At 41.5% G+C, this 26,865-nt stretch overlaps 1 protein-coding gene and 1 long non-coding RNA gene across 51 annotated transcripts in view; one reads left to right on the top strand and one right to left on the bottom strand.

Moving 5' to 3' along the window:
• The window catches only part of ZBTB20 (zinc finger and BTB domain containing 20), an 809,278-nt gene that overhangs the window by 67,832 nt on the left and 714,581 nt on the right, over positions 1–26,865 (bottom strand). For all 50 annotated transcript variants that reach the window (XR_014789034.1, XR_014789033.1, XM_084843086.1 and 47 more), the window contains one exon: positions 6,880–6,981. Coding sequence is in view for 47 of the 50 variants with exons in the window: in XM_084843086.1 (XP_084699212.1) it covers positions 6,880–6,944 (65 nt within the window). In the remaining 3 variants the exon portion in view is untranslated. The remainder of the gene's footprint in view (positions 1–6,879; positions 6,982–26,865) is intronic.
• LOC146349615 (uncharacterized) overlaps positions 1–26,865 on the top strand; it is a 121,560-nt gene that overhangs the window by 83,860 nt on the left and 10,835 nt on the right. The window lies entirely within an intron of this gene.

The raw sequence follows: 26,865 nt of genomic DNA, 5'->3' as shown, positions 1-26,865 counted from the left end.
AGCAGCAGGAGTTTTTGGCACTCTTGCTGAGTGGCTCTGTACCCGATCACTGCAACCCACGATGGGTTAGCTCAACCAGATTCAGATGACATGCCAATCCATTATGGGTAGAACAACCCCTAGAACAAGCCATGGGTTGTCAGGGTGGCTTGCTGTCCCAAAATAACCCTCCCTGTGGAAAGCAGTCTAGGTTTAGATGATATGACAACCCATCATGGCTTGTTACCCCCAATGGATTGTTGTGTTGTACAAACCCAGTCAATGGGATATCTCCCAGGACATGATGAAATAAATATTTTACACAGTTGTGTAAAAGATGCTAATTTGAGGCTTAAGCTGGCTGTAAAATGTATCCTTGGAAGGCTGGAAGGGTGGGCCTGCTTATTAACTAGGACTGCAGCCCAACTGTAAAGGAGACTAAACCAATCACAGTAAGGTGAATCTTCCATTATGTCTGGGCATCAATAGAGATAAGAATGGTCAGGCAAGCTTATGACTGGCCAAGGCCAAGTAGCCCTGGTTAAAGACTTTGTTGAAAGGAGAGAAGGAACAGGAAAAGATTTAAGGAGGGATTCTGTGGCAGAGCAGACAGCTTATTCTTGTCACAGAAAGAACGCTAGGCCTGCCGGGAGTTCAAGGAGTGAGTGAGTGAGTGAGTGAACACCAACTAAGATTTCCAGGCAAGGTGTCACTGGAGAGTAATTTCCTGTGGCAATTACCACAGGGAAAGGCGTAGGAGTGATGTGAGTCCAGGCCTTAAGGGAGGAATCCTTCCTGAGTGAGTAGTGGAGAAGGCCAGCAGCAGGCCACAACCAGAAGACCTATATGACTGAGCCCCAGGAAGCAGAAAGAAGCTCTGCAAGAAGGGGTTTGGAATTTGGGTGAGTACTCAGAAGTACAACCCAATCTCTATTCCCTCTTCCCCATGTAAGACAAAATGAAGCACATCTATCATTCCACTTGATCCCAGGGCAAGAAGGAGTTGCGGGCAAGAATTCTCAGAAGTAGTCCAAGCCTGCAGTAATTCTCACGTGTGGCCCCTAGCTTTGTACACATGTGCATGGGTCCTTGTTGGGGGCAACAGCAGGGCCCCCAAGATCACACCTGCACCAGGCCCCATAAACCTTCTGGGTGGCCCTGCTAAGCTAACCATGGGATGGGGGAGCACCAAAGGCACTCCTCACCCAGGGCACTATTTATACTAGGGCTGGCCCTGCTCCCCCCAATACAATTCCATGAATGAGGTAGTTTGACTGTACAATAAAAGCCTCATCTGGAAGCAAAGACTGACTTGGGTCAGAATGACAAACAAAGAAAATGAGCTCAACAACGTTCAGTTTCATGAGATGAGGCAAAATGAGATTGTCCATGGACAGAGAAAATAGGTTAGCAAAAACAGAGAATACGCTGGATGAGAGAATCTTAATGAATGGGGCAAGTCAAAATGGCTTTTGATTTACAGGTTGGATTTCCAACCCCCAATAGTGGAAACATAATAGTTTGATCACAAATGTTAGGGAAATAAAAAAAGAAATGGTAGGAAATATGTTTTAGGCACATTAAAAAGTTATCTATAGATGGATGTTGAAAGATAAATAGAAACTTGAGTTTAAACAAAAAATTACTGGTTTGGGGCTGTCTAACAGATCTTTGTGTTATCTACATAATCTTAAAATGCGCCATATATAAACTTATTAAGTAACATTAAATCAAAGTATGAGGTAATCTGGAACAGAAATCCCCAAACAAAATCTGTAATGCAAGGAGAGAAGGCTGCAGTCAGAAAAAGCCCAGATTCATTAAAACAACAAAACCATTTATCAGGCAAAACTATCCTATTTCCTGCCTCTTTTCCCACGCCCCCTTTCCACCCAAAATCTTCTCCCCACAAAACTGTGAAAAAAGCAATTATGTACTGTAAAGGAATCAGAAATGAAGAAATATGCAGGAAAGCACCTTATCACACAATAGAGAGCAAAGCCACTTTGCTATTAATCAAGAACATTGTCTCTGGTTATATAAAGGAATTATATAAGCCTGAGCACAGCATGTGAAAGTTCTTGTGAAATCTCCAGGGCTGCCAGTTATAGAAGTTAGCCTTCAGAGGGCAGCAGAGGACCAGCTGGCTTCAGGATACATTAGAGAGAGCACTTCCATTATAATCTTCCTCCTGGTCATCATGCCAGAGGTTAGTCTGCTAAGATCCCTTTAATTTTTTTTTTTGTTTTTGCCATAAATGTTAAAATTATACAGCCCAACGGAGCTTCTGCTCAGCCGGAAAATGAATGCTCAAGTGAAACAAATTGGCAGAAAATCCCTAGCTTTCCTTCTTTTTTCTTGAAAAACTCATAATAAAAGAAACTTGGGAAATGGACGAGGTAAGCAAGTGTTAAAGGTCCCATGTGGTAGTCCAATCTTACCAGAAGGAGGACTACATATCAAGTCTTAGTACAAGGCCTATGATTTAACTGGGGTGGAGCTTGGCTTAGGTTTGGTGAGGGTTAGGAACTTTTTGGGGGTGTAGTGGGGATGTATTATAGCCTGAAACAATGATAGTGCAGGACATGGTTAAACCAGAGAAAAGAAGAATGGGTGGGACAAGTTGAAAGTGCTCATAAATTTAAATGGTTACAAAAAAGGATGAGCAAAAAGCAATGAGCATAAGTTACATGACAGAAAATGTGAGTACTTCAGCAATGAAACTAAATGTCCAAAGAAGCTGAGGATTTTTTTCCCTTATAGATTTTCAAGGAAAAGCAGAACACCCTAGACAATACCTTAAAATGCTGTTTTAGGGCAGACTTTTAGGTTAAATTACTTGTGGATTCCTCACCGATTTCAGGAAGTAAAAAGCACAGTATTTTAGCTGCCTTACATTTATGGAAGACAGACATGGAAGAAACTTTAATTGCTCTGTCTTCAAGGGCCACTGCAGAGGTTTTCTTCTGTATATATATTTATTTATTTATTATATTTATTAATCGCCCATCTGGCTGGTCACCCAGCCACTCTGGGCGATGTACAACGTATAACAAAACAGTTTAAAACAATAAAATTCTACAATAAAAACTTTTTCTAAAATACCCTAACCCACCCCAAATGCCTGCCTGAACAACCACGTTTTTATTGCATGGCGCAAGCGCATTAAAAAGGGGGCATGATGGAGTTCCTTAGGGAGGGAGTTCCACAGAGTGGGGACCACCACAGAAAAGGCCCTCTCCCTCATCCCCACCAGTCTAGCAGTCCTGGCTGATGGGACAGAGAGAAGGCCATCCAAGGCTGATCTTGTTAAGCGGCCTGTCTGGTGTTGCTGGAAGTGCTCCTTAAGATAGGCTGGGCCGGAACCATATAGGGTATTAAAGGTCAAAACCATTTCAGATATTTCACTAGGAATATCTGAAATGTGAGTGACCAAATAGTAATAATAAAGCTGCTACCTGTTCCTTTTGAGAGCTCCATCAATCAGATACTAGTCTCAGGGAGTTTCCCCCTGATATAAGAAACATTATTTTATTACTGTTATCAGCCTCTATGCCACTTTCATCAGCTTCTTACTCATTAATAGGTACATGCTTCAAATATTTGTAAACTCCTATGTTCTTGCATTTGTTAATCATCACTTAACCACACAGTATATATTTAGCACTTAGAAATATTCCTGGTTAAAACAATCTGTTGAGCTTTTTCTCAGTTGCTGTTGCTCTTCTTGCAAAATCCCATAAACTGTCAATAGTTTTCAATTAAAAAGGATGCCTTCTGTTTTTTATTCTTTAAAAAAAAGAAGTTCCATATTCTCTTAAAATGAATCAAGGAATACAGTAAATTGTGGTTTAGTTGACACATGTTTCAGAGAAAAACCTGAAGACATTTCTGGGCATTCTCACATCCAAAGACCTAGGAAACACAAAATTTAGTATTTGGGCCAAGGCCAGCACAGTCTCCAGTGGGCCCTGGACATGGTGCTGCTGATGGGTTCCCCCTACCAGATTTTGATGCCCCATGGACTGCTGTCACCCCCACCCACCAGTCACTCATCCCCACCACAGATAGACCAGATGTGTTTTCTGGACATATGGCAGCAGTTTTGAATGGGAACCGAACTGAGTGCTGGCACAGCTCAGCTCCCATTCAGAAAGGTTGCCTGTCTGTTGGGGAAAGTTGCTGATGTGTGTGTGTGTGTGTGTGTGTTAGTGAGAGAGAGAGAGAGGCAGAGAGAGAGAGGCTGCTGTGGCAGTGGTGGCAACAGTAGCAAACTGCAGCAGTGCCACGGCTGTGATGCCCATGGCAGGCTCAATGATGACAGGCTTGGTGATGGGTTCTTCTGAACCCCTGGCATCTGCCTGACCACACCGACCTCTGATGCTGGCCTGATTTGGAACATAAGTCAGTATCCCACAAACCTCAACTTACTTTCCTCTTTCCCTAACAAAAATTAATAATTTTCTAGCCCTTATGCTGCAATGTGTGGTTAATGTCTAGAGATATTCCCAAACCCAGAGAGGAGCTCAACAGGGTTTTCAGGAGGCCAGGCTTCAGTGTCCATCACAGCTCCCCTGACTACAGGAGAAGCAGAAAAAATATGCAAAATAAGCAAATGCTAGAAATCTGCTTAACTTGCATAATTTGGCTTTTAGTAGTATAGAATACTTTGGCACAAAATATTGTGTGTATTTTTTTAGTAAAGTGTACACACAACCCTGATGACTTCCCTCCTCGGTGGCTATGGGAGTGTGGGTTAGTTTTCTCAAAATATATAGCCATATCACGCTAAGAAAAGTTAAACAACTAACTCTGCTTTCCCACAGGCATGAAATTCTATTTGATCAGCTGCTAAAATATCCCATCTGTCTGATACAACATAAATGCATATTTTAATTCGCTTGTAAAACAAAGAGTTGATTATGAACGTGGATCAGAATGTTTTCTGATGGGCATTCTTCACATCTAGATACTATATCATGCAAATGATGAAATTACTTTAAAAGACTGAATATAACCTGACACTGAACCTCGACTGAGAAGAAATTAATGTAGGAGTCAAGCCAACTATCCCTGCTTCATTTTTCCATACATTCTTGATTATCTCTAAACATAGCCCTACATACATGAGAAAAAGACAACCCTGACTGCAAGTTCCCTCCAGATAGGCAAATACTTAATGAAGAGAAACCACAAACTCAGCAAAGATGAAGACCAGACTCTTCCCCATGGCAACCTGACCAAACAAGTATAAAGATCAAGCCTGAACAGGCACTGAACAGCTGTTCAGACTAGTAGTTTATAACTACAGTAGGAATCAAGCCTTCACAATGGCAGCAGAAAAATTAAGAGAAACCATTTAAAAAGGAGTTTCATGCAGTAGCTCCTGTAACAGTATGTTGAAGTAGCGATTCATAAACTATAGCCCACAGAGCACTGGTGGTATGTAGTTTGATCACAGCAAAAACAATAGAGGAAAATGCCAGAGGCCTTTTCTAGATCAAACAGTGACAAATGATGAACTAAAACTCCATGGTCTTTCCATCCTGATGCAGCATAGAGGTGAAGAGAAAGGGGAAGCACCGCTAGGTAGTAGGCAGGCATTGCTATGTTTGTACATGCTTCACATCTTTGACACTTTTAGCAATCAATTCAAGACATGATTGTCCAGGACTAATTTGAATCCCCTTTGATTCATGCCATACAATCCATAGAACGACAATGGAGTTCAAATTCAGAAGCCTTTCAAGCAGCTTCCCACAAAGCATTCATGAGAAAATGGTAGTGGTCCACCAAGAACAAGCAAACCAGAATGGCTTTCAACACAAGAAAGTTTACACATCAATAATTTCAATATATTAGAGAAAAAGGCAAGAGATCTTTTTAGGATCATAAGAAATGTAAATGAAAAGTTCAGTCTTTCCCAGTTGTGATTAGAACTGTGATTGGAATTCAGTCACAGAACTCAAAATTCTGCTGCATGCCTCTCAATACCAGATGCTGGGAAACACTAGCAGGAGGGTGTTATTGTGCTCACATCCTGCTAGTAGGCATCTACTTGGCCACTGTAGGAACAGAATGCTGGACTAGATAGCCTTTGGTTTGATCCAGAAGGACTCTTCTTATATGGAGAATATCCTTCATCAAATCCATAAATGATCAAATCAATCGTATATGTAGTATTTCATACTTAGATACCATTCAAAACATTAATAATAAATGTAATATATCCAGTGTATTAATATATACTTTCAAAATCTGAAGAAAACTTTCATTAAAAAATGTGTAATAAAACAAAGGAAATTCTCCTAATTCAAGCAAAATGTAGTTGGACGTTTCATGCAAACCAACAAATACAGTTTGTGCTGGTTCTACAAACCAGAATGGGAAACCATGGTTTGAAATTGGGCAAGTACAAGCCATAGTTTTCTGGTCTGAATGTATCACCAACTATGGTTTGCCTAAAATAGGAAATAGCTTACTTACTCTGAGCATTTTAAGGAAGAAAGGGGGAGCAGATGAGCACAAGGCTCATTTTGAATTCTGGAGTATTATAAACATTTTGCATGTATAAACCCTCTGTTTTTTTTAAGTCATAACAAATGCTCATAAATTGACTGGTTTTAACTATTTAACCCTTAACCCCTTATTAAATATGTTTGTAAACCTTATTTAATACTGCCTCCCTCAAACTGCAGTCTGAAATGGTCCCTCTCCATAGGAGGCAAGACTGGAAGATGCAACTGAAATGCTAATGTAGCTTCATTTTTATACATAGTCCTGTTTTTTTCTAGTAAATGGATGAAAATACATGTTAGCATGCATTTCCTTACAAAGTTCAGATTCTTTTGGTTTTTGCCCAAACATTAATATTTTACATAAGATGCACAATTAACTTACAGAGGTTTCTGAATGGTATCACTCTTCAGGTAAATCACTCCAAGCTTTGGACTTAGTGCAGACATTCATTGGGGCAGAGAATGGAGAAACGCTATGCCTGTACTGGAAAGAAATAAAATGAAACATGAGATTCATAACTGACCTGGAATCAGGATGAACAGTTTTAAATGACACCAAATCATTCTGAATGGTAAATTCCCAAGGAGACTATGGAAAGTTCCAAAAGGATCCCTCCAAACTGCATGACTGGGTTCCTGAAGGACAAAGGAGATTCAACTTAAGACCAAAATGATAAGTATCGGGACAAAACATTCCTAAATTCACATATACACTGATAGGGTTTAAACTGGCTATGGCTAATCAGAAAAGAGATCTTATGGGTCATAGTGGGTCATAGACAGAAAATGTCAGCTTAGAGGGCTGTGACAATGAAAAGGACAAAATCAATGTTCCTAATTATTAAGTAAAGACTTGGAATTAAAAAAGCAAATATCATAATACCATTGTATAAATACATGGTGTGCTCCCAAATACATGTTCTACAGTTCTCATCGCCCCATCTCCGAATGGATGTCACAGAGCAGGAGAAGGTACAGAAGTGGGGAACTGAAATGATGAAGGTTAAAGAATCTTTCCTATGAGGAAATGCTAAAGAGATGGGGGTGGGTGGGTTAGTCAATTAACGCACCATGACTAAGTGAACAAATGAATCATGTAAAACTGCTTGCAAAATACGAATTTCACTGCAAGTACAGATAGATGCTCCTGACAGCTACTGCTGCGACCAAAATTCATTTAAGGATCTGAAGAAGCAGTAGAACTGCCTAGTGTTCTGTCCAATGTGTGGCTTGGATTGGCTCTTCTCAGCTGGTATGCTGGTCCCTTCTATGGGGTAACCTATGTATCGTGTATTTTGTCCATTAGATGTAGAAATGTTACATGTTGAGATCTTTCTAGAAATCATAGTGTCTCTGGCTATGGTCTGTAAGTATTCAATTATTTTGATATCCCTGTGTGTTAGTTATGATTCTCAGGGTCATCCATTGAAATTTGTGGGGAACAGATTCAGGTCAGACAAAAGGAAGTGTTCATACTTCCAAAATATAATTAAGTTATACATTAATACAATATGTGATTGACCACCGCTAGCTTCTTTATTATATGTATTTATTATCGTTCTATACTGCCCAAAAGCCAAAGCTCTCTGGGTGGTTGGAGATAACTTTAAATGAAGCAGATATATTCATGGAAGGTAAGCCTATCCATAGCTATTATGATGTCCAGCTTCACCCTCCTTAATCAGTTGCAGCATACCTTTAAAAACCAGATAGCATGAATAAACACAAAAGGATGGGGATCCTTAAGTTGCCTTAAGTGTGAATTTCTCCGAGGCTCTTGTCTGGTAACTGTTGGAGACAGAATGCTGGCCTAATGAACCTTGCTCTGCGATCCAATGAAGACATTATTGTGTTCTAAAACAGGACAGTGTAAAATCTAAACACATGCATAGCTAGGTTTAGATGTATAAGCACATGCTGGCTTCCCAGCTAATATACTGTCCTAGCAAGTCTTCACCTACAATCTTAGTTAAACTGATCTAGGAGACATTTAGATCAAGTTAAAGTGTCCCAGGTGTTAGTATATTTTGCAACTTTTCATATGTTAGTTTAAATCAAATCCTTAGGATCCTAAATGCAGTCTATTCTGACAGTAGTAATGCCCAACATGCATTCAAAATGCCAAGAAATAATAACACTGGTAAGATTTTCAAGTACAATAGAAAGAGTTGGATATCAAAGATCTATTCACATCAAAGATCCATATCAAAAATTTGATGGGCGGGACCATGGCTCAGTGGTAGAGTGCATGTTTTGCATGCAGAAGGTCCCAGGCTCGATATCTGGTATTCCCAGGTAAGGCTGGAAAAACTCCTGCCTGAAACTCTGGAGAGCCACTGCCACTCAGTGTTGAAAATAGTAGGCTAGAAGGACCAATGGTCTGACTCAGTATAAGGCAGCTTCCTATATTCCTACAGATCATTCACAGTGAACAGCCATCTTTTGCCACATTTACAAAAGCCCTTCAGAAAGGCAAAGAATGCAATAGAAAGCATTACATTCCCAAAATTAGGAACATGGGGTTGGATCCAGACCTAGGTATACTTAGAATAGACCCACTGAAATCAATGTGACTTAAGTTAGTTAAGACTAACTGGAGGCAGTGACAGACTTTGTCTTTCTAGGCGCAAAGATTACTGCAGACGCTGACTGCAGCCAGGAAATCAGAAGACGTTTACTTCTTGGGAGGAGAGCAATGACAAACCTTGATAAAATAGTTAAGAGCAGAGACATCACACTGACAACAAAGGTCCGCATAGTTAAAGCGATGGTATTCCCCGTAGTTATGGCTGCGAGAGCTGGACCATAAGGAAGGCTGAGCAAAGGAAGATAGATGCTTTTGAACTGTGGTGCTGGAGGAAAATTCTGAGAGTGCCTTGGACTGCAAGAAGATCAAACCAGTCCATACTCCAGGAAATGAAGCCAGACTGCTCACCTGAGGGAATGATATTAAAGGCAAAACTGAAGTACTCTGGCCACATAATGAGAAGACAGGATACCCTGGAGAACATGCTGATAGGGATGTACAAAAATCACTTACGTGTTCGCGGATTATGTTTATGGTGGGGGGGGAGCCGTTCCGTCCCTCCCACCGGAATCCTGGGCGGGGGGGAGGCGCTCCGTTCCTCCCCCCCGGAATCCTCCTTGGCCAGCCGTGCTCCACGGCGGCTCTGCGGAGCAGCCGGCCAGGCCCAGCCAGGCCAGAGCCGTCCGCAGCCGGATTTCTGGCCGCAGAGTGCTCTGGGGGAAAAAAAAAAGTGTATGCAAATGGCGGCGGCTATGGCCGCCGCCATTTGCGTTCCTTATTCTTGACGTCTTAATCTACGTAAATATTTACGTAGACTAAGACGGCAAAAATAAGGGGAACGCAAATAGCATACCAGACGCTATTTGCGTTCCCCTTATTTTCGCCATCTTAGTCTACGTAATTATTTATGTAGACTAAGACGGCCCACAATAAGGAACGCAAATGGTGGCAGCCGTAGCTGCCGCCATTTCCGTGCACTTTTTTTTTTTTTTACCCAGACATTTTAGGCTACGTAAAAACTTACGTAGCCTATCACGTGGGTGTAAAAAAGAAAAAAAAAAACCCCTGCAAATGGCGGCGGCGGCAGCAAGTCGGAAGACCAGCCACCGCAGCTGTTGCCGCAGCTGCTGCCGGAGCTGCCACCGCCCGGAAAATCTGCCCCAGGTAAGTCTCGTCCTGGGGGGAAACGTGGAGGGCGGGGGGGTGGCAGGCCGTTCCGCCACAGATTTCGGGGGGCCAAATGCACTGGCATTCGGCCTCCCCGAGATCCATGGCGGAATTCTCTGCCATCCCTAGATGCTGATGCTAAGGAAAGTGGAGGGCAAAAGGAAGAGGGGCCGACCAAGGGCAAGATGGATGGATGATATTCTGGAGGTGACGAACTCGAGCTGGGGGGAGCTGGGGGTGGAGACGGCCAACAGGAAGCTCTGGCGTGGGCTGGTCCATGAAGTCACCAAGAGTCGGAAGTGACTGACTGAATAAACAACAACAAGTCTAAGTATGCCTAGGTCTGTATCCAACCCATAGGAAGCTGCCTTTTACCAGGTCAATATTTGTCCATCTAACCCTGTATTGGCTACTCTGACTGACAGGGTTTTCCAAGGTTTCAGGCAGAGTTAATTTATATCACCTGCTATGTGATCCTTCTAACTGGAGTTCCGAGGGACTGAACCTGGGACCTTCTGCGTGCAAAGTGTGTGCCCTACCATTCAGCATGTGATCCTTCCCTCAGCAAAGTGTGAATGTACATACAAGCTATAGGAAAGAAAAGGAAAGCTGTTCATATGTACAGCTTGCTATTCTAATTCAATATTAAAATCATATTGTTGAAAACTACACACACACACACACACTGTATGTATGTATGTTGATCAATCTCTCTCAGAGGAGAGGCAGAGATCATTTGCACCTGCAGTGAGGTATGGAGAAGTCAAGAATCAATGGATGAGACTCCTGCTGATCCTTAAGTTCTCCAACCTGCAGTACAAATGAGAGGCAGGGCAGGAACATGCGCTGTTAGCCATTCTTCTTGCCAGCAGTCACAGGTACTTGCTGATGGGAAAGACCCCTGGTGGAGACCCTGGAGAGCAATTTTCGGTCACAATAGACAATGCGTCTTGTCCCTGATGTTGTTTAACATCTATATGAAGCTGCTGGGAGCAGTCATTCGGGTATTTGGGGCTAAATGCCATCAGTATGCTGATGACATGCAGGTCTATCTCCCTGTGACATCTGAATCAGGAGAGGCAGTGAAAGTCCCGAATCAGTGCCTAGACTCAGTAATGGGCTGGATGAGGGCCAATAAATGAAGCTGAATCCTGGCAAGGCAGAAGCCCTGTGGATGAGTGGTTCCTGAGTCTGGGAGATAGGTTCACTGCCTGTCCTGGATGGGGTTGCACTCCCTCTGAAAGATCAGGTTCATAGTCTGGGGGTACTCCTAGATCCATCATTGTTGTTGGAGGCCCAAGTGGCCACTGTGGCTCGGAGTGCCTTTTACAAGCTTTGGCTGGTTTGCTAGCTATGACCTCTCCTGGATAGGGATAGCTTGACCACTGTGGTACAGGCATTAGTAACCTCAAGACTGGACTACTGCAATGTGTTCTATGTGGGGCTGCCCTTAAGGCTGGTCCAGAAGATGGAGCTAGTGCAGAATGCAGCAGCTCGGCTGTTGTTGGGAGCTGCCCCTTTTCAGCATGCAACTCCTTTGCTGAGGGAATTCACTACCAGGCAGGTTTAAGGTATTAGTACTAGTGTATAAAGCCCTAAACAACTTGGGACCAGGTTACCAGAGAGAGAGCCTCCTTCTTTACCAACCTGCCTGGTCACTGAGGTCATTAGAGGGCTTGCTCCTGGTGGTTCCACATGGACCCATGGCCCAGTTGGAGTCCACCAGGAGAAGAGCCTTCAGTGTGGTGGCCCCTTTCCTGTGGGATTCCCTGCCTTTGGAGGTCAGGCAGGGGCCAATGTTGTGCTCCTTCCAGCGCCTCCTGAAGATACTGTTACTTTGAGAGGCCTTCCTTGCACGACCGAATTTATTAAATTCGACCTTACTGGAATTTGTCTTTTTAAAAAATGTTTTAACTATTTTAACCTGGTGTTTTATTCTTTTATCTTTGTTGTTCACCACTCCAAAATCTTCTGATGTGGAGCGGTATATAAATACTTTAAATAAATAAATAATAAAATACATACTGGACTAGAGGGACCAGTGGTGTTATTGAAAGCCAAATTGCATGTTTTTTAAAAAAATATATAGTATGTAGCTGCCGTTCCACTTTTCCTTTAGTCACAAGCAAGTGTGCAGGGCCCCAATCCAGAATAGGACCACCATGTACAGGAAAGAGAGGTTTAAACCTTCCCCCCACAGCCACTTTCCTCCAGAAATCTCCCCTGAGTTTTAAAGAATTTAGGGAAGGAAGTGGCTGTGTTTAAAAAAAAAAAAAAAAGAGGACGTATTTCATATAACGTGTTGTTTGATGCTCCATATAAAGCGGCTTCATGTGTCCATGTTTAGATATCCCGTTATGGTTAGATTTGTGGACATCTGTGTTAAAAGTCAATCTAATCATGGATGCAAGTACTCCAAACGGTATATGTGAGCAGGACAACAGTATACTGCCCTTTTTAGAGAATGAAAACAAAACAAAAGCACAATTAAAGCTCTTAACTGTAGTTTAAAGAACTGCACTAAAGTACCAATGACAGCAAGCTATAAACCTTTCTAAGGATACTTCCAAGGCCATCCATTGCACTGAACTCCCATCCCCTAAACTCCATGGAGATACTCTAAATTCTAACAGGTCTCTGTAGAAATTATGAAAAGGCAGGGGAGGAGGTGTCAAGGGCTCCTTGGAGGCCTCTCTCAGTCTAATCCAGTAGCCAAGTCCAGACACAGACAAAGGGATTCCTTTCAAAGCTTTATTCTTCTTTTACAACTTAACAACTATACCGTTTGCAACTAGATCTGAGAAGCACAGTACCTATGCCCTAAGTTGGAACAGTTGGTCCCCGTTTGAAAGGGAATTACTGGCAGACCCCTGAACTTAAGGACTAGGGAGAGTCCCTCCCCTTTTCCCTTGGATCCTCTGGGCGCAGCCGTTGTTTGCGCGCCAACCTGGCACTACGCCTCCTTTCTGAGCCCTCCATCTGGCGCCGCTCTCTGCGTCTGCGTCGCGCGTCCACCAAGTCTGCTATCCGCGCTCTGTTACTCCCTGGACTGCTATCTAAGCTAGGAATGTTGGTGGGAGGAATCTCCGTCAGCTGTTGGCCCTGGGAAAGAGGAGCACGCTCCCCTCCCAGGAGCGACTGCTCTTCCTCAGAATCAGAACTACTCTGGGATTCTATGGGCTCAGTGTCCACCCTGACAGGAGGTAGTGTTCAGCTCTCCTCACCTGTGGACCCATTCTGATGCTTAAATTAGACCCCACCCCATTTTATACATGGACTGGGCAAATACATGAGTAAACAGACATAGCTGCCATAGTCATGTCTGGTTTAGCCCCAAACCTTCTGGCTTTGGAAATTTTTTCAAATATTACCTAGGCACTTTCAACCCTATCTTCAGAACCATAGGGGCTAAAAACATGCTTAAAAAAGAAAAGAAAATGGAAGCTGAGATTCTAATGCTGCTGAAATCTGTTCTCAAGGTCAACTTTTCTGCTAATATAGAATTGTGGAATACGCACAATTCTAGCCACCTCCCATACCATGAATGACATATGAGCCTCCAGCACCTAAGAACCAATGCCTTTACACATATGAGAAAGAAATCTGCAGACCCTGTAGTATAAATCCTGTATGGCTTGCCAAGAAGACATACAATCACTTACGTGTGGTTCTAGAAAGAATAAATGTTAAAAAACAAAAGTTTTCCACTTTCAGTAAAGAATTTATTTTTTTAATATGGCAGTGGGGTTCCTGAAGATGTAGTTTAAGATGCTTATTTTTCAATTACATACAATATTGGCTTGCAAGGAAAATAAAGTCAGCAAAAACATGTTGGTTGTTTATAAAGGCAATGCTGATTAAAAGCATTTCTACATAACTCATACTAATGCTTTGACACTCCTCTTTCCCCCTTTCATAAATTGGATTGTGACCCTTCATCACTTGTTGACCTCCTTTCCTGTGCTGCTCATTAATCAGCACTACTTCTCTGATATGGTCTGTCATATTCTATTATTTACACTGCACATAAGCAGAAGGAGTGTCTGCCCTACACCTAACACAGTACATACATGTTGGCATGTGTCTAAATCTACTCGCTTTCAGTTTCCTTTCCTGCAGATGTAAATGACAGCAAGTCAGCGGATAGCCAATGCTTCTCCCCACCCTGATATTTGTTTACAAATGTCTACTAATAGAACATCTCTTTTCCATCTTTCCAATGCTTTTTATAGTTGACATTATCCCTCACTTTGCCTAACTGACAGAAAGAGTCAAGAGAAAACAAAAATCGAAATTTCCTGTAATCAGCAGTTATGGTGTAGAATAGTCTTGGGAACTTGGGGTTATGGTGGATAGCTTGATGAAAACGTCAACTCAGTGTGCTGTTGTGGAAAAGGCAAATATAATGTTCTGGTCACTGAACCTCAAAAAGGTTATAACAGAGCTGGAAAACATGCAAAAAGGGGTAACCAAAATGACCAGGGGACTGGAGTAACTTCCCTATGAGATAAGGTTGGGGCTTTCTAGCTTAGAAAAAAAGGCAAATAAGAGGGGGATATGATGGAGATGTATAAAATTATGCATAACATAGAAGAAGTGGGTAGGGAGAAAACTCTCTCATTGTACTAGAACATGGGGTCATCCGATGATGCTGAATGGTGGGAGATTCAGGACAGATAAAAGGAAGTACGTCTTCACACAACACATAGTTAAACTAGGGCATTCACTACCAAAAGATGTAGTGACAGCTGCCAACCTGGACAGCTTTAAAAGGGGATTAGGCAATTTAATGGAAGTAAAGGCTATCACTGGCTATTATCATGATGGCTTTTATATTACATCCAGTATCAGTGGCAATATGCCTCTGTATACCATTTGCTGGGAACGTAAGTGGGAGGGTGCTACTGCACTCATGTCCTAATTATGGGTTTCGCACAGACAGCTAATTGGCCAATGTGTGAACAGAATGTTGACTACACAGGCTTTTGGTTTGACCCAGCATGGCTTTTTAAAAAGTTTTTAAACATTACTTTATTTATTTGAAATTATTTTTAGGGTGCCTTTAAGAGTAAAACACTTACGAGTTCTGGTTGGAACCAATGTCGCTCTGGTAGCATCCCACGGGTGCTCCGTGGGAGCTTTCTCAAACAGTTTTTTTAAAGGTTGAAAAACCTTTTCATCCCCCCCTGGAATTAAAAGGGGGGGCAAGGCAACATCTGGATAATATCTTGGAGAAAAGTACCCCTCTCAAGATAGTGGGGGGGGGTGTGGATTCCAGGATTATCTCTCCAGAGCTTTACCAACACAAAAAGCTGTACTGAGACTCTTATTTCATAGGAGAAAACAGGGCTGACGTGTTCCACAATAATATATGCTTTAAGAAATATCAACAATTTCTGAGGGATGATTTAAGAAATGTTGACAATATTTGAGAACATCTGAGGACCTGCAAGATCTGTTTGAGAGAAACATGTCTGCGCCGAGGAGAAGAAAGGAGCCGGCATCAACTCCCCCCGCACCCCCTGTGTCAAAAGTTTCGAGAACAGAAGATATAGGGGAATTATTTACTCTGATAAAGACTTTATCTTTGCAATTTATGGAGCAAGCCAAAAGCTTGGATTTAATCCAAAATTCCATCACCACCTTGCAAGGAGCTGTAGATTTAATTAATGCGTCATGGCAAAAAATGGAGACAAAAATTAAAGAGCTAGAAGACCGAGTGGCAGGAAATGAAACTACAACACAAATTTGTTTTAAAAATGCCTCTGATAGAATTTCTCAACTGGAGGTCTTCACGAGGAGATCCAATGTACGTATTATTGGGATTAAAAATCTGTCTAATGATGTAAAATTGCCTATTTTTGTGGATAAACTTTTCCATGAGATACTCCCTATCCCATCTGATTATTTACTTGATATTGAGCAGGCATTTCGTGTACCAAATGCTAAAGGGACTGATTACACAATCATAGTCCAATTTGCAAAAGTCTCCACAAGAATTATATCCTGCGTTCGGCAAGAGAGGGTGGAAGCCTTTCCTGGAAACAAGATAAAGTTATGTTATTTCCAGACTACATCAAAGAGGTGGTGAATAAAAGAAGGCAATTTATCAAAGCAAAAAATATGGCAAAACAAATGAACGTACAATATTACTCAAAATATCCTGCTACACTTTGTATTCTGTCTGAAGGTCAGATGAAGAAGTTTCTAAATCATGAAATGACGGAGGCATGGCTGAACGTAAAAATGTGTGAAAGTTCTGTTACAACCCCATGAACTGAAATCTTTAAACAAGCTTTGTTAACTGCTTGTGTGTAGTCTACATGATCCAGGCTAGGTCAGAAGATAAATGATTATATTCGTTTATTCTCTTTCACTTTTTTTCTTGCTTTTCTTTATATTTTTTATTTTAAAATAGATATGGTATGCTGTATTTAAATTTATTGTTTGAGGGTAATTGTGCACATGCATTTATATATAAAATATATTACTGATTGTTGAAGGTTTATTTTAAGTTTTATTATTATGTAACACTATATTTCATTATTATTATTATTATTATTGTTGTTGTTGTTGTTGTTGTTGTTGTTCAGTCGTTCAGTCGTGTCCGACTCTTCGTGACCCCATGGACCATAGCACGCCAGGCCTTCCTGTCCTGCGCTGTCTCCCGGAGCGTGCTCAAGTTCATATTCATTGCATCCGTGATGCTATCTAGCCATCTCATCCTCTGCCGTCCCCTTCTCCTTTTGCCTTCAGTCTTTCCCAGCATCAGGGTCTTTTCCAGGGAGTTTTCTCTTCGCATTAGGTGGCCAAAATATTGGAGCTTCAGCTTCATTATCTGTCCTTCCAATGAGCACTCAGGGTTGATTTCCTTCAGGATGGACTGATTTGACCTCCTTGCAGTCCAGGGGACTCGTAAGAGTCTTCTCCAGCACCACAGTTCGAAAGCATCAATTCTTCGGCGCTCAGCCTTCCTTATAGTCCAGCTCTCACAGCCATACATTACTACTGGGAAAACCATAGCTTTGATTAGACGGACCTTTGTCGGCAAGGTGATGTCTCTGCTTCTTACTATGCTGTCTAGGTTTGCCATAGCTTTCCTCCCAAGGAGCAAGCGTCTTTTAATTTCATGGCTACAGTCACCGTCTGCGGTGATCTTGGAGCCCAAGAAAGTAAAATCTGTCACTGCTTCCATTTCTTCCCCTTCTATATGCCAGGAAGTGATAGGGCCAGATGACATGATCTTCGTTTTTTTAATGTTGAGTTTCAAACCAGCTTTTGCACTCTCCTCTTTCACCCTCAACAAGAGGCTCTTGAGATCCTCTTCACTTTCTGCCATTAGGGTGGTATCATCTGCATATCGGAGGTTGTTGATAATTCTCCCGGCAATCTTAATTCCGACCTGTGATTCATCCAACCCGGCATTTCTCATGATGTACTCTGCATATAAGTTAAATAAGCAGGGTGACAATATGCAGCCTTGTCGTACTCCTTTCCCAATTTTGAACCAATCGGTTGTTCCATGTCTGGTTCTTACTGTTGCTTCTTGACCCTCGTACAGGTTTCTCAGGAGACGGGTAAGGTGGTCTGGTATTCCCATCACTTTCAGAATTTGCCACAGTTTGTTGTGATCCACACAATCAAAGGCTTTAGCGTAGTCAATGAAGCAGAAATAGACGTTTTTCTGGAATTCTCTTGCTTTCTCCATGATGCAGCGAATGTTGGCGATTTGATCTCTAGTTCCTCTGCCTCTTCTAAACCCAGCTTGTACTTCCGGTAGTTCTCGGTTCGCATACTGCTGAAGCCTAGCTTGTAGGATTTTGAGCATCACCTTGCTGGCATGTGAAATGAGCGCAATTGTGCGGTAGTTTGAACACTCTTTGGCGTTGCCCTTCTTTGGAATTGGAATGTAAACTGACCTTTTCCAGTCTTGTGGCCACTGTTGAGTGTTCCAGATTTGTTGGCATATTGAATGCAGCACTTTAACAGCATCATCTTTTAGGATTTTAAATAGCTCAGCTGGAATACTGTCATCTCCGCTAGCTTTGTTGTTACTAATGCTTCCTAAGGCCCACTTGACTTCACTCTCTAGGATGTCCGGCTCAAGTTCAGTGACCGCACTATCATGGCTATCAGGGACATTCAGATCTTTCCTGTATAGTTCTTCTGTATATTCTTGCCACCTCTTCTTAATCTCATCTGCTTCTGTTAGGTCCCTGCCTTCTTTGTCCTTTATCATGCCCGTCTTTGCACAAAACGTTCCCTTGAGATCTCCAATTTTCTTGAAGAGATCTCTAGTCTTCCCCATTCTGTTGTTTTCCTCGATTTCTTTGCATTGTTCATTTAAGAAGGCCTTCTTGTCTCTCCTTGCTATTCTCTGGAACTCTGCATTCAGTTGGCTATATCTTCCCCTTTCTCCCTTGCTTTTCGCTTCCCTTCTTTCGTGAGCTACTTGTAAAGCCTCATCAGACAGCCACTTGGCTTTCTTGCATTTCTTTTTCTTTGGGACGGATTTCGTTGCTGCCTCCTGAACAATGTTACGGACCTCCGTCCATAGTTCCTCAGGCACTCTGTCTATCAGGTCTAATCCCTGAAATCTATTCCTCACCTCCACTGTATATTCATCAGGGATATGACTGAGGTCATACCTGAACGGTTTAGTGGTTTTCCCGACGTTCTTCAATTTAAGCCGAAATTTTGCAAGAAGCAGCTCATGATCTGAGCCACAGTCAGCTCCAGGTCTTGTTTTTACTGACTGTATGGAGCTTCTCCATCTTTGGCTGCAAAGGACATAATCAATCTGATTTCGATATTGACCATCTGGTGACGTCCATGTGTAGAGTCACCTCTTGTGCTGTTGGAAAAGAGTGTTTGCTATGATCAGCATGTTCTCTTGGCAAAACTCTATTAGCTTTTGTCCTGCTTCATTTTGTACACCAAGGCCATGCCTGCCTGTTATCCCGGTGATTTCTTGACTTCCTACTTTAGCATTCCAATCCCCTATGATGAAGAGGACATCTTTTTTTGGTGTTAGTTCTAGAAGGTGTTGTAGGTCTTCATAGAACCGATCAACCTCAGCTTCTTCGGCCTCAGTGGTTGGGGCATAGACTTGAATTACTGTGATGTTGAATGGTTTGCCTTGGATTCGTACTGAGATCATTCTATCATTTTTAAGATTGTACCCCAGTACTGCTTTTCCCACCCTTTTGTTGACTATGAGTGCTACTCCATTTCTTCTAAGGGATTCTTGCCCACAATAGTAGATATGATGGTCACCTGAATTAAATTCGCCCATGCCTGTCCATTTTAGTTCACTGATTCCCAAGATGTCGATGTTCAATCTTGCCATCTCATGTTTGACCACCTCCAGCTTACCTTGATTCATTGATCTGACATTCCAGGTTCCTAAACAATATTGTTCTTTACAGCATCGGATTTTCTTTTCACCGCCAGACACATCCACAGCTGAGTGTCCTTTCGGCTTTGGCCCAGCCGCTTCACTCTTTCTGGCGCTACTTGGAAATACCCTCTGCTCTTCCCCAGTAGCATATTGGACACCTTCCGACCTGAGGGGCTCATCTTCCGGCGTCATATCTTTTAGCCTTGTGATACGTTCCATGGGGTTTTCTTGGCAAGACTACTGGAGTGGGTTGCCATTTCCTTCTCCAGTGGACCACATTTTGTCAGAACCCTCTGCCATGACCTATCCGTCTTGGGTGGCCCTGCACGGCATAGCTTATGGCTTCACTGAGTTACGCAAGCCCCTTTGCCACAACAAGGCAGTGATCCATGAAGGGGATTATTATTATTATTATTATTATTATTATTAGTATAGGCTATTGGGAATGAACTGTAGACCTGTTTCTTTGATATAAGATTGATGATATGATATTGAAATGTAAGGTTGTTTATTAAACTGTAAGATTGTTAAGGTTATAGATATAGTTTTTAAAATAGAATGGCATCGGAGGCTGGGAGGTATTGGAGTTTAGACTTAATTCTTTAAAGGGGAGGGAGAGGGAGAGGGGGAGGGAAGAAGAATGAATCTTCTTGTTTTTTCTTCACTTTCTTTTGTCCTCTCCTTTCCTTTTCCTTTTTTTCTTTTTCCTTCTCTTTTTGTTATTGTGGTGTCCTCATCAGAATATTGTATTGTTGGGAAATTGTAGTATTGATCAGGTTGTTGGTAATTCTAGTATTGTTTATTTCATTTATAAAGATAAAATAAATAAAAATATATTTAAAAAAAGAGTAAAACATGTTCTTAGTTTAGAATTCATTACTTATTTTATATAAAGGGCACAGGTGCCTTTGAAAAATATATCTGGTTGGCCACCGTGTGAACAGAATGCTGGACTAGATAGGCCTTCAGTCTGGTCCAGTATGGGTCTTCTTATGTTTATTTATTTATTTATTGCATTTATACCCCGCCTTTTTTCCTCTTGCAAGGAACCCAAGGCGGCTTACATTATCCTCCTCCTCTCCATTTTTTCCTCACAACAACAACCCTGTGAGGTGGGTTGGGCTGAGAGTCTTTGACTGGCCCAAAGTCATCCAGTGAGCTTCCATGGCTGAGTGGGGACTAGAACCCGGATCTCCCAGCTCCTAGTCCAACACTCTTGCCACTACACCACACTGGCTCTCTTAGTCTTCCCTGTTGGGACAAATTTCCTCTTGGAAAAAAGACATGGCCCCAGTTAAGTGACATTAATAGGAGGCTCTTTCTCTTACTTTTCAAACCAATCCTTGAAAAGGTCTTCCCATCTATAATGAAAATTAAACTCCTAACACAGAAAACTAAAGACAATGGCACTAAGAGGCATAAGAGAAAGTTCAACAAGAAAACCTGATGACACCCCACCAGTCTCACATTGAGTAAGCCTGCGCACCATGATCTGGCTATCCTAAAACAAAAAAGGCCCAGTTTCCTGGAACCAACTGGCTCCACAGTGGTGTAACCCCCCCCACACCATTTCAAGTCAAAGGGTGGGTAGATTGCCCCACTCTGGCACTCCCCCCCCCAGTTGTTCTGGGGTGAAGTAGACTTCACTATTTGGAGTGAATTCAAAGGGTGGAACAAATGGAAGATTCAGCAATGACCTTCTGTAGGACCCTCCTGCCAATTAATGCATTCGGAAAAGTGAATATATCAATGTAGTCATGGATCACGAAAGTTTAACCTGACCACTAAATGGCAGCCTTTCAAAAATGCATTGATGGATAGCGGCTATTGGCTGAGGATATTTTACCATCCCTCAAGAAATGTACAGCCACCCCATCGGGTACGGGCTTACTAGACCCCCAATATATCAACTGTGCCCTTATCTGGACAGAGATAGCCTAGCTACAGTTATCCATGCTCTGATAACCTCTCGTCTGGATTACTGCAATGCAATATATGTGGGGCTGCCTTTGAAAATGGTCTGGAAACTTCAGCTGGTCCAAACAAAACGGCAGCGAGATTGTTAACAGGGACTGGCCAATGACATATTATGCCAGTATTTTCCCAGCCTCACTGGCTGCCAGTCCCTTTCTGGGCCTGATTTAAAGTGCTGGTATTAACATTCAAAGCCCTAAATGGCTTGACACCAGGTTATCTGAAAGGTTGCCTCCTCCATACGTACCTGCTTGGACTCTAAGATCAACTTCAGGGGTCCTTCTCCAGGAGCCCCTGCCAAAAGAGGTAAGGCAGGCGGCTACCAGGAAAAAGGCATTTTCTGCTGGCACCTCAGTTGTGGAATGAACTCTCTAGAGAGGTTCACCTGGTGCCTACGTTGTACTCTTTCCGGTGCCGAGTGAAGATCTTTTTATTTTCCCAGGCATTTTTAGCATTTTAGCATTCCAGTTTTTTAGCTCTGCTGTCTTAAATCTGCTATTGCATTTTAAATATCTGCACTGCTGCTAGGTTTTACTCTGGTTGTAAACTACTACTCTGGTTCTGTAGTTTTAATCGTTTATAGTTTATGTTGTATTCTCTGTTGTATTTTTGTGGTTTTATTTTTGTGAACCGCCCAGAGAACTTCAGCTATTGGGCAGTCTAAATAAATAAATAAATATGCAGCCCTCCAGCTATTCTAATCACTGGAAGCAGAAAACGATGTACTAAGGGATGAATGCAACCTGATATGCACATACTGCGGAATAAGTTCCATTGAGTTACTTCTGAGTAGACATGCATAGGATTGCCCTGTAAATTACATTAATAACAACTCAGCGTTAGAACAACCAGTGAGAATGCTTGCTCGCTCAGGAAACATGACTTTCAAAATGAGAAACTTGCTTTAAATTAATTTAAATTGTGTTTTTTCTTTGTTATTTAAATTGCCTTGATTTAAATCTATCCACCTGAAGCAAAGTATCTGCTGCTTCCTATGAGAACTGTAATTTTAAATAACAGATATTGGCAAGAAAGGGGGAGAAGGCAGGATCAAGTGTCAGCCAAAATGGAAGAAAGGCATTACTTTCCTAGATGGTATTTGCTAACATAGTTGAAACAGAACTTGCATTTTATGGCAAACAGAAAAGAAAAAGCTACAAATATATCATTCTTCTATAAATATTATTAAAGTGTTGTTATTGAACATTAATAGCAAAATAGGTTTAGGATGTACTCAAGAGTGCATATAAACATGATAATTTTATGACTGGTTTGAAATGAGTTAACTCTCCTAAAAGATTTTGGGACTTGGATTGGTTTCTATTTATTTTCAGAGAGGTTGTATTGAGAAAGAGTAGCAAATTTAAGCTCATAAAAAGCTGTAGACAACACCCAGATGCACATCAAGCTCAGAGACTGAACAAAATGTTAGCTGCCCTTTCCTGAACATTGGTGGAATTGTCCCCTCTATCTGGATTAGTATGTTTTGCAAACTATACTCTGCCATAGCCAACAGATTGTGCCTACTGCCTGGGATGGAAGCTAGTATTTGCACCTAAAAGAGACCAAATACCCAGTTATGTTGTTTGCACTGAGGTAGAAATTTATGTGCTTGTGTAGGCAGTGCCCCACACACCGTGAACTTGTAACTGTGAATGTAGAATTTCTCATTTGGAACCCATTCTACTACAAAGGCAGCAGGCAGAATAAAAGCCCCTTGAAGTTTTCCACAAGAAAGTTCTGCTTTTCCAGGAAAAGGAAGCTCAGCATTTTTCTACCATACAAACTACAGTATATTTCTGAAGATCAAACATTTATCTTTCAGTGATCAATCATTTGTAGGTGGACCATTCCAATAGGATTGGATGCTACTACAGTTTGCTAAAGGTAGGCCAGTTTCCTGGAAGCAACTGCAAAAAGTAAAGAAAAACACTTTCCTTCTATTCCCAAGGGCTCTCTTCTATTGAAATCTGGAAATGCAATGCATGTTTATACAGTAAAAGTCTATATCATGTTCCCAGAGTTTGTCACACAGTCTCTCTTAGTTACTGATAACTAGATCTCTTTTGCATTTTCATCTGACACCTTATAAAACTTCACTTTGCTCAAGCTGTAGTTCTTGCTTAATTTGTAGTTCTTGCTTAACTGCAGTTCAAATTTGGCAGTGAGAAACGTAAGCTTTCAACTCAATCATGATCAAATGAATTCTCAGTTCCCGGAGATCAAGCAAGGACAAGGTAGATTGTTTATTCAGAAGCTCCTGATAAATTGTTTCTTTACCTCCTAATAAATTAAATTTTGAAGGACTGTGTTATCTAACTCAGAAACTTACAGATATTTCAAAATCCCTAACAGCAACAGCATCCTTAGCTCTGCTGGCTCTCACCAGCACTGGAGGATTAGAATCAGGCATAATATGGGGCAATGTGGATCTGCTATACTCTGAGCAGAAGTCAGAATTCTAGTAAACCAGGAGGTCCCACACTGGACAGCTGTTTGCACCCAGAGTAGAAAAGTAAATTTGTTAGAAACAACAGCCCAGAAAACTCTGCTTTGTGAGCTATGGGGACAGCTGAAGTAGCCTCATAGTATTTTTTGTTGTTGATTCGTTCAGTCGCTTCTAACTCTTCGTGACTTCATGGACCAGCCCATGCCAGAGCTTCCTGTCGGCTGTTGCCACCCCCAGCTCCCCCAAGGTCGAGTCTGTCACCTCCAGAACAGTCTAATAATTCCCGGAGTTCAAGACTCCAAGTTGAATGGAGGTACATTTTTTTTTTAGGATGCATCTGCCACAGATTGACCAAATAAGCCACAATACCTCTTTTGACTGGCAAACCTTAACTTTCTTTCAATCCAAATTTAAAGCCAATCCAAAGAAGTATTTTGGCTTATTTGGTGCAAAATGGCCCTCTCTCAGTCTCTTATTCTATATGCTACATCTTGTCCAAAACATATTCTAAACTCCAAGCTGCACTGATCCCACAACTTCAACAACTAGTCCCAATTTGAACCAGATGGATGCAAGTTGCCATGACTAACAGTCTTCCCATGTCTCAGAAAAACCCACAAGCCTTGGATCTACATGAGCAGGTCATAATTATTATACCAGGGAAATCTGTAATATTTTTGTCAAGTCTGAAAGTGTTGCCAGCAGCAACTAAGAATGCAACAATGACAATGAATTACATAGAAATATGAAAGGTTTTGCTACAAGTTTCGAAATACCAACAAATGACAAGTATCAGAAAATTCCTGTGTAGATGTGATTGGAAAGGACATGGAAAATGGAGAGAGAGAAGAACTCTCTAGACTTGATTATGTAGAAGTCATTAGAATGTTGTTTCAATGATATGACTGTAGTTTCACTTGCTGGATCAATGGTTTTCCATAAATTAGGTGAAGGAATGAAGAATCGGATCAGTCCATGCAGAAAGGAAGGCAGACAAATACAAGGATATATCAAGCAGAAGAACAGCTGAGACCATGTCCATGAAATGATGTCCAAGGATGAAGCAGTGTGGCAGGATCAGAGGTCAGGTCCAAAGATGAAACAGAAAGCAATGTTAGATGCTTGGATCAGGTTTGCTCTGATTATTAGGGGAAAGGGCTGGTAAGTGTAAGGAGTTCCTAAGGACAAATAAATAGGCTTAGAAGGAAGGAATTCAAGGGAGTTTGAAATGTTCTCAACTTGAGATCTGGGGATACCTCATTATTCAGAGGGTTTGGTTGATCACAGAAGGGTCCTAGTTTAAGACTTGTCCTGCCTACATGAAAATATGGCGCAATTAATGGACAGCTAATTGGTCTTTCCTAAAAATGTTTAGAAATATTTCAAACAAGTTGAGAAGCAGTTCTACGGCACCTCTGGCTTGAGGAGACAGATGACAGACTGTAATCACTGTTGACTTCAGAACTGTAGTCCAAATGCAGCTGCTTTATTACTGAGAAGAATACTTCGATGGAGTGCTCTGAGGCAAAGAATGAAATGTCTTCATGCACAGAAGGCATGATTCCCACAAAGGTTTACCACTACCTAAAATCACCAAAGACTGTGAAAATGAGTAGAAATTGGCTGTGTCACAACAATGTATCCATCCAATCCATTGCTTTGGCTAGTTATGACAAATAAGTTTTAAGAACATTTCATTGCCAAGGAACCCTGTCAAAATATTGGTGATTTTTCCAAATCTGTTCAAAATCACAGAGATGTCAAGTCTGAGAGGAAGACATTTTTTCAGGAAGCACAAAACAACAACAAAAACAACATTAGAAGAGAATGACTGGCCTATTTTCTGAAAACTTGTACAATTTACTAATACTTTACTTCTGTCTCAACCAACAACATATTAGGACTAAAATGCACAATTTGTTATTTGCATATCGTTCTTTGAGGAGGGGTTTAAAGGAATTACTGTATTTTTTAACTAGTTTAGTCACCTAAACTAGTGACTAAGTCACAAACTCCATCCAAGGGCTGGAAAATCTCATTTTCCCTCTACCTGTTTCTTTGGATGTGCCAGCACCAGATATTCATCTCCCTTCCTCCCATTATTTTCCTGTTAATTAAGTGATGTTAATTAATGTTGGAGTGTTTGAAAGGCATTGCCTCCTTCCTCTGTTAATGGTTGAAAGGAATGTCTGACATCCTGTGTGAAATGTATCTAAATGTTCAGCGGTTAAAAGGTGCTAAAATTCAGTTCCCTGTAAAGCAGAGTTGAGAATGACATGATAATCTCCAATGGGCTTATCCTGGCCTTGCCCATACAAGCTGTGCCTGAAAGGGTTTGATCCATGTCCAAAGTGAACTGGTCCCTCCCTTTCAAGGTGAGTCTATTTCCTGTATATTAAAAAAGGCACAGCTGGGATATAAAGAGAGAGGCTTCTGTTACAGCTAAGAAAGGGTGTCCAGGAAATCATGTGATAATTCCATCTTGCTTCTTGGCTGTGTTGTCTGAGACAACATATGCTTACACCCATCTTTAAAGATGTTAAAGCAAAGGACTATTCTCTGCAACCAAGGTCTGAAGACTGGCCTAGACAGACAAACATCATAGATTAGTGTAAGAAACTTGTATTATCTTTATGAACTTTTTTTTGTCCTTTCTGCTTTTCTATTTATTTATTTATTTATTTATTTCATTTCTATACCGCCCAATAGCCGAAGCTCTCTGGGCGGTTCACAAAAATTAAAACCAAACAGCACACAATAAAACAATTTAAAATATATAGAACATTAAAACCACAATATAACAATACAACCACAATAAAACCTAGCAGCAGTGCAGGAGTTTAAAATACAG

The sequence above is a fragment of the Heloderma suspectum genome, chromosome 3 (genome assembly GCF_057233095.1).
Source record: "Heloderma suspectum isolate Gila_16-S chromosome 3, 16-S_ref, whole genome shotgun sequence".
NCBI lineage: Eukaryota > Metazoa > Chordata > Lepidosauria > Squamata > Helodermatidae > Heloderma > Heloderma suspectum.
The sequence above is the reverse complement of the archived record's forward strand: the minus strand, read 5'-3'. Positions and strand labels throughout refer to the sequence as shown.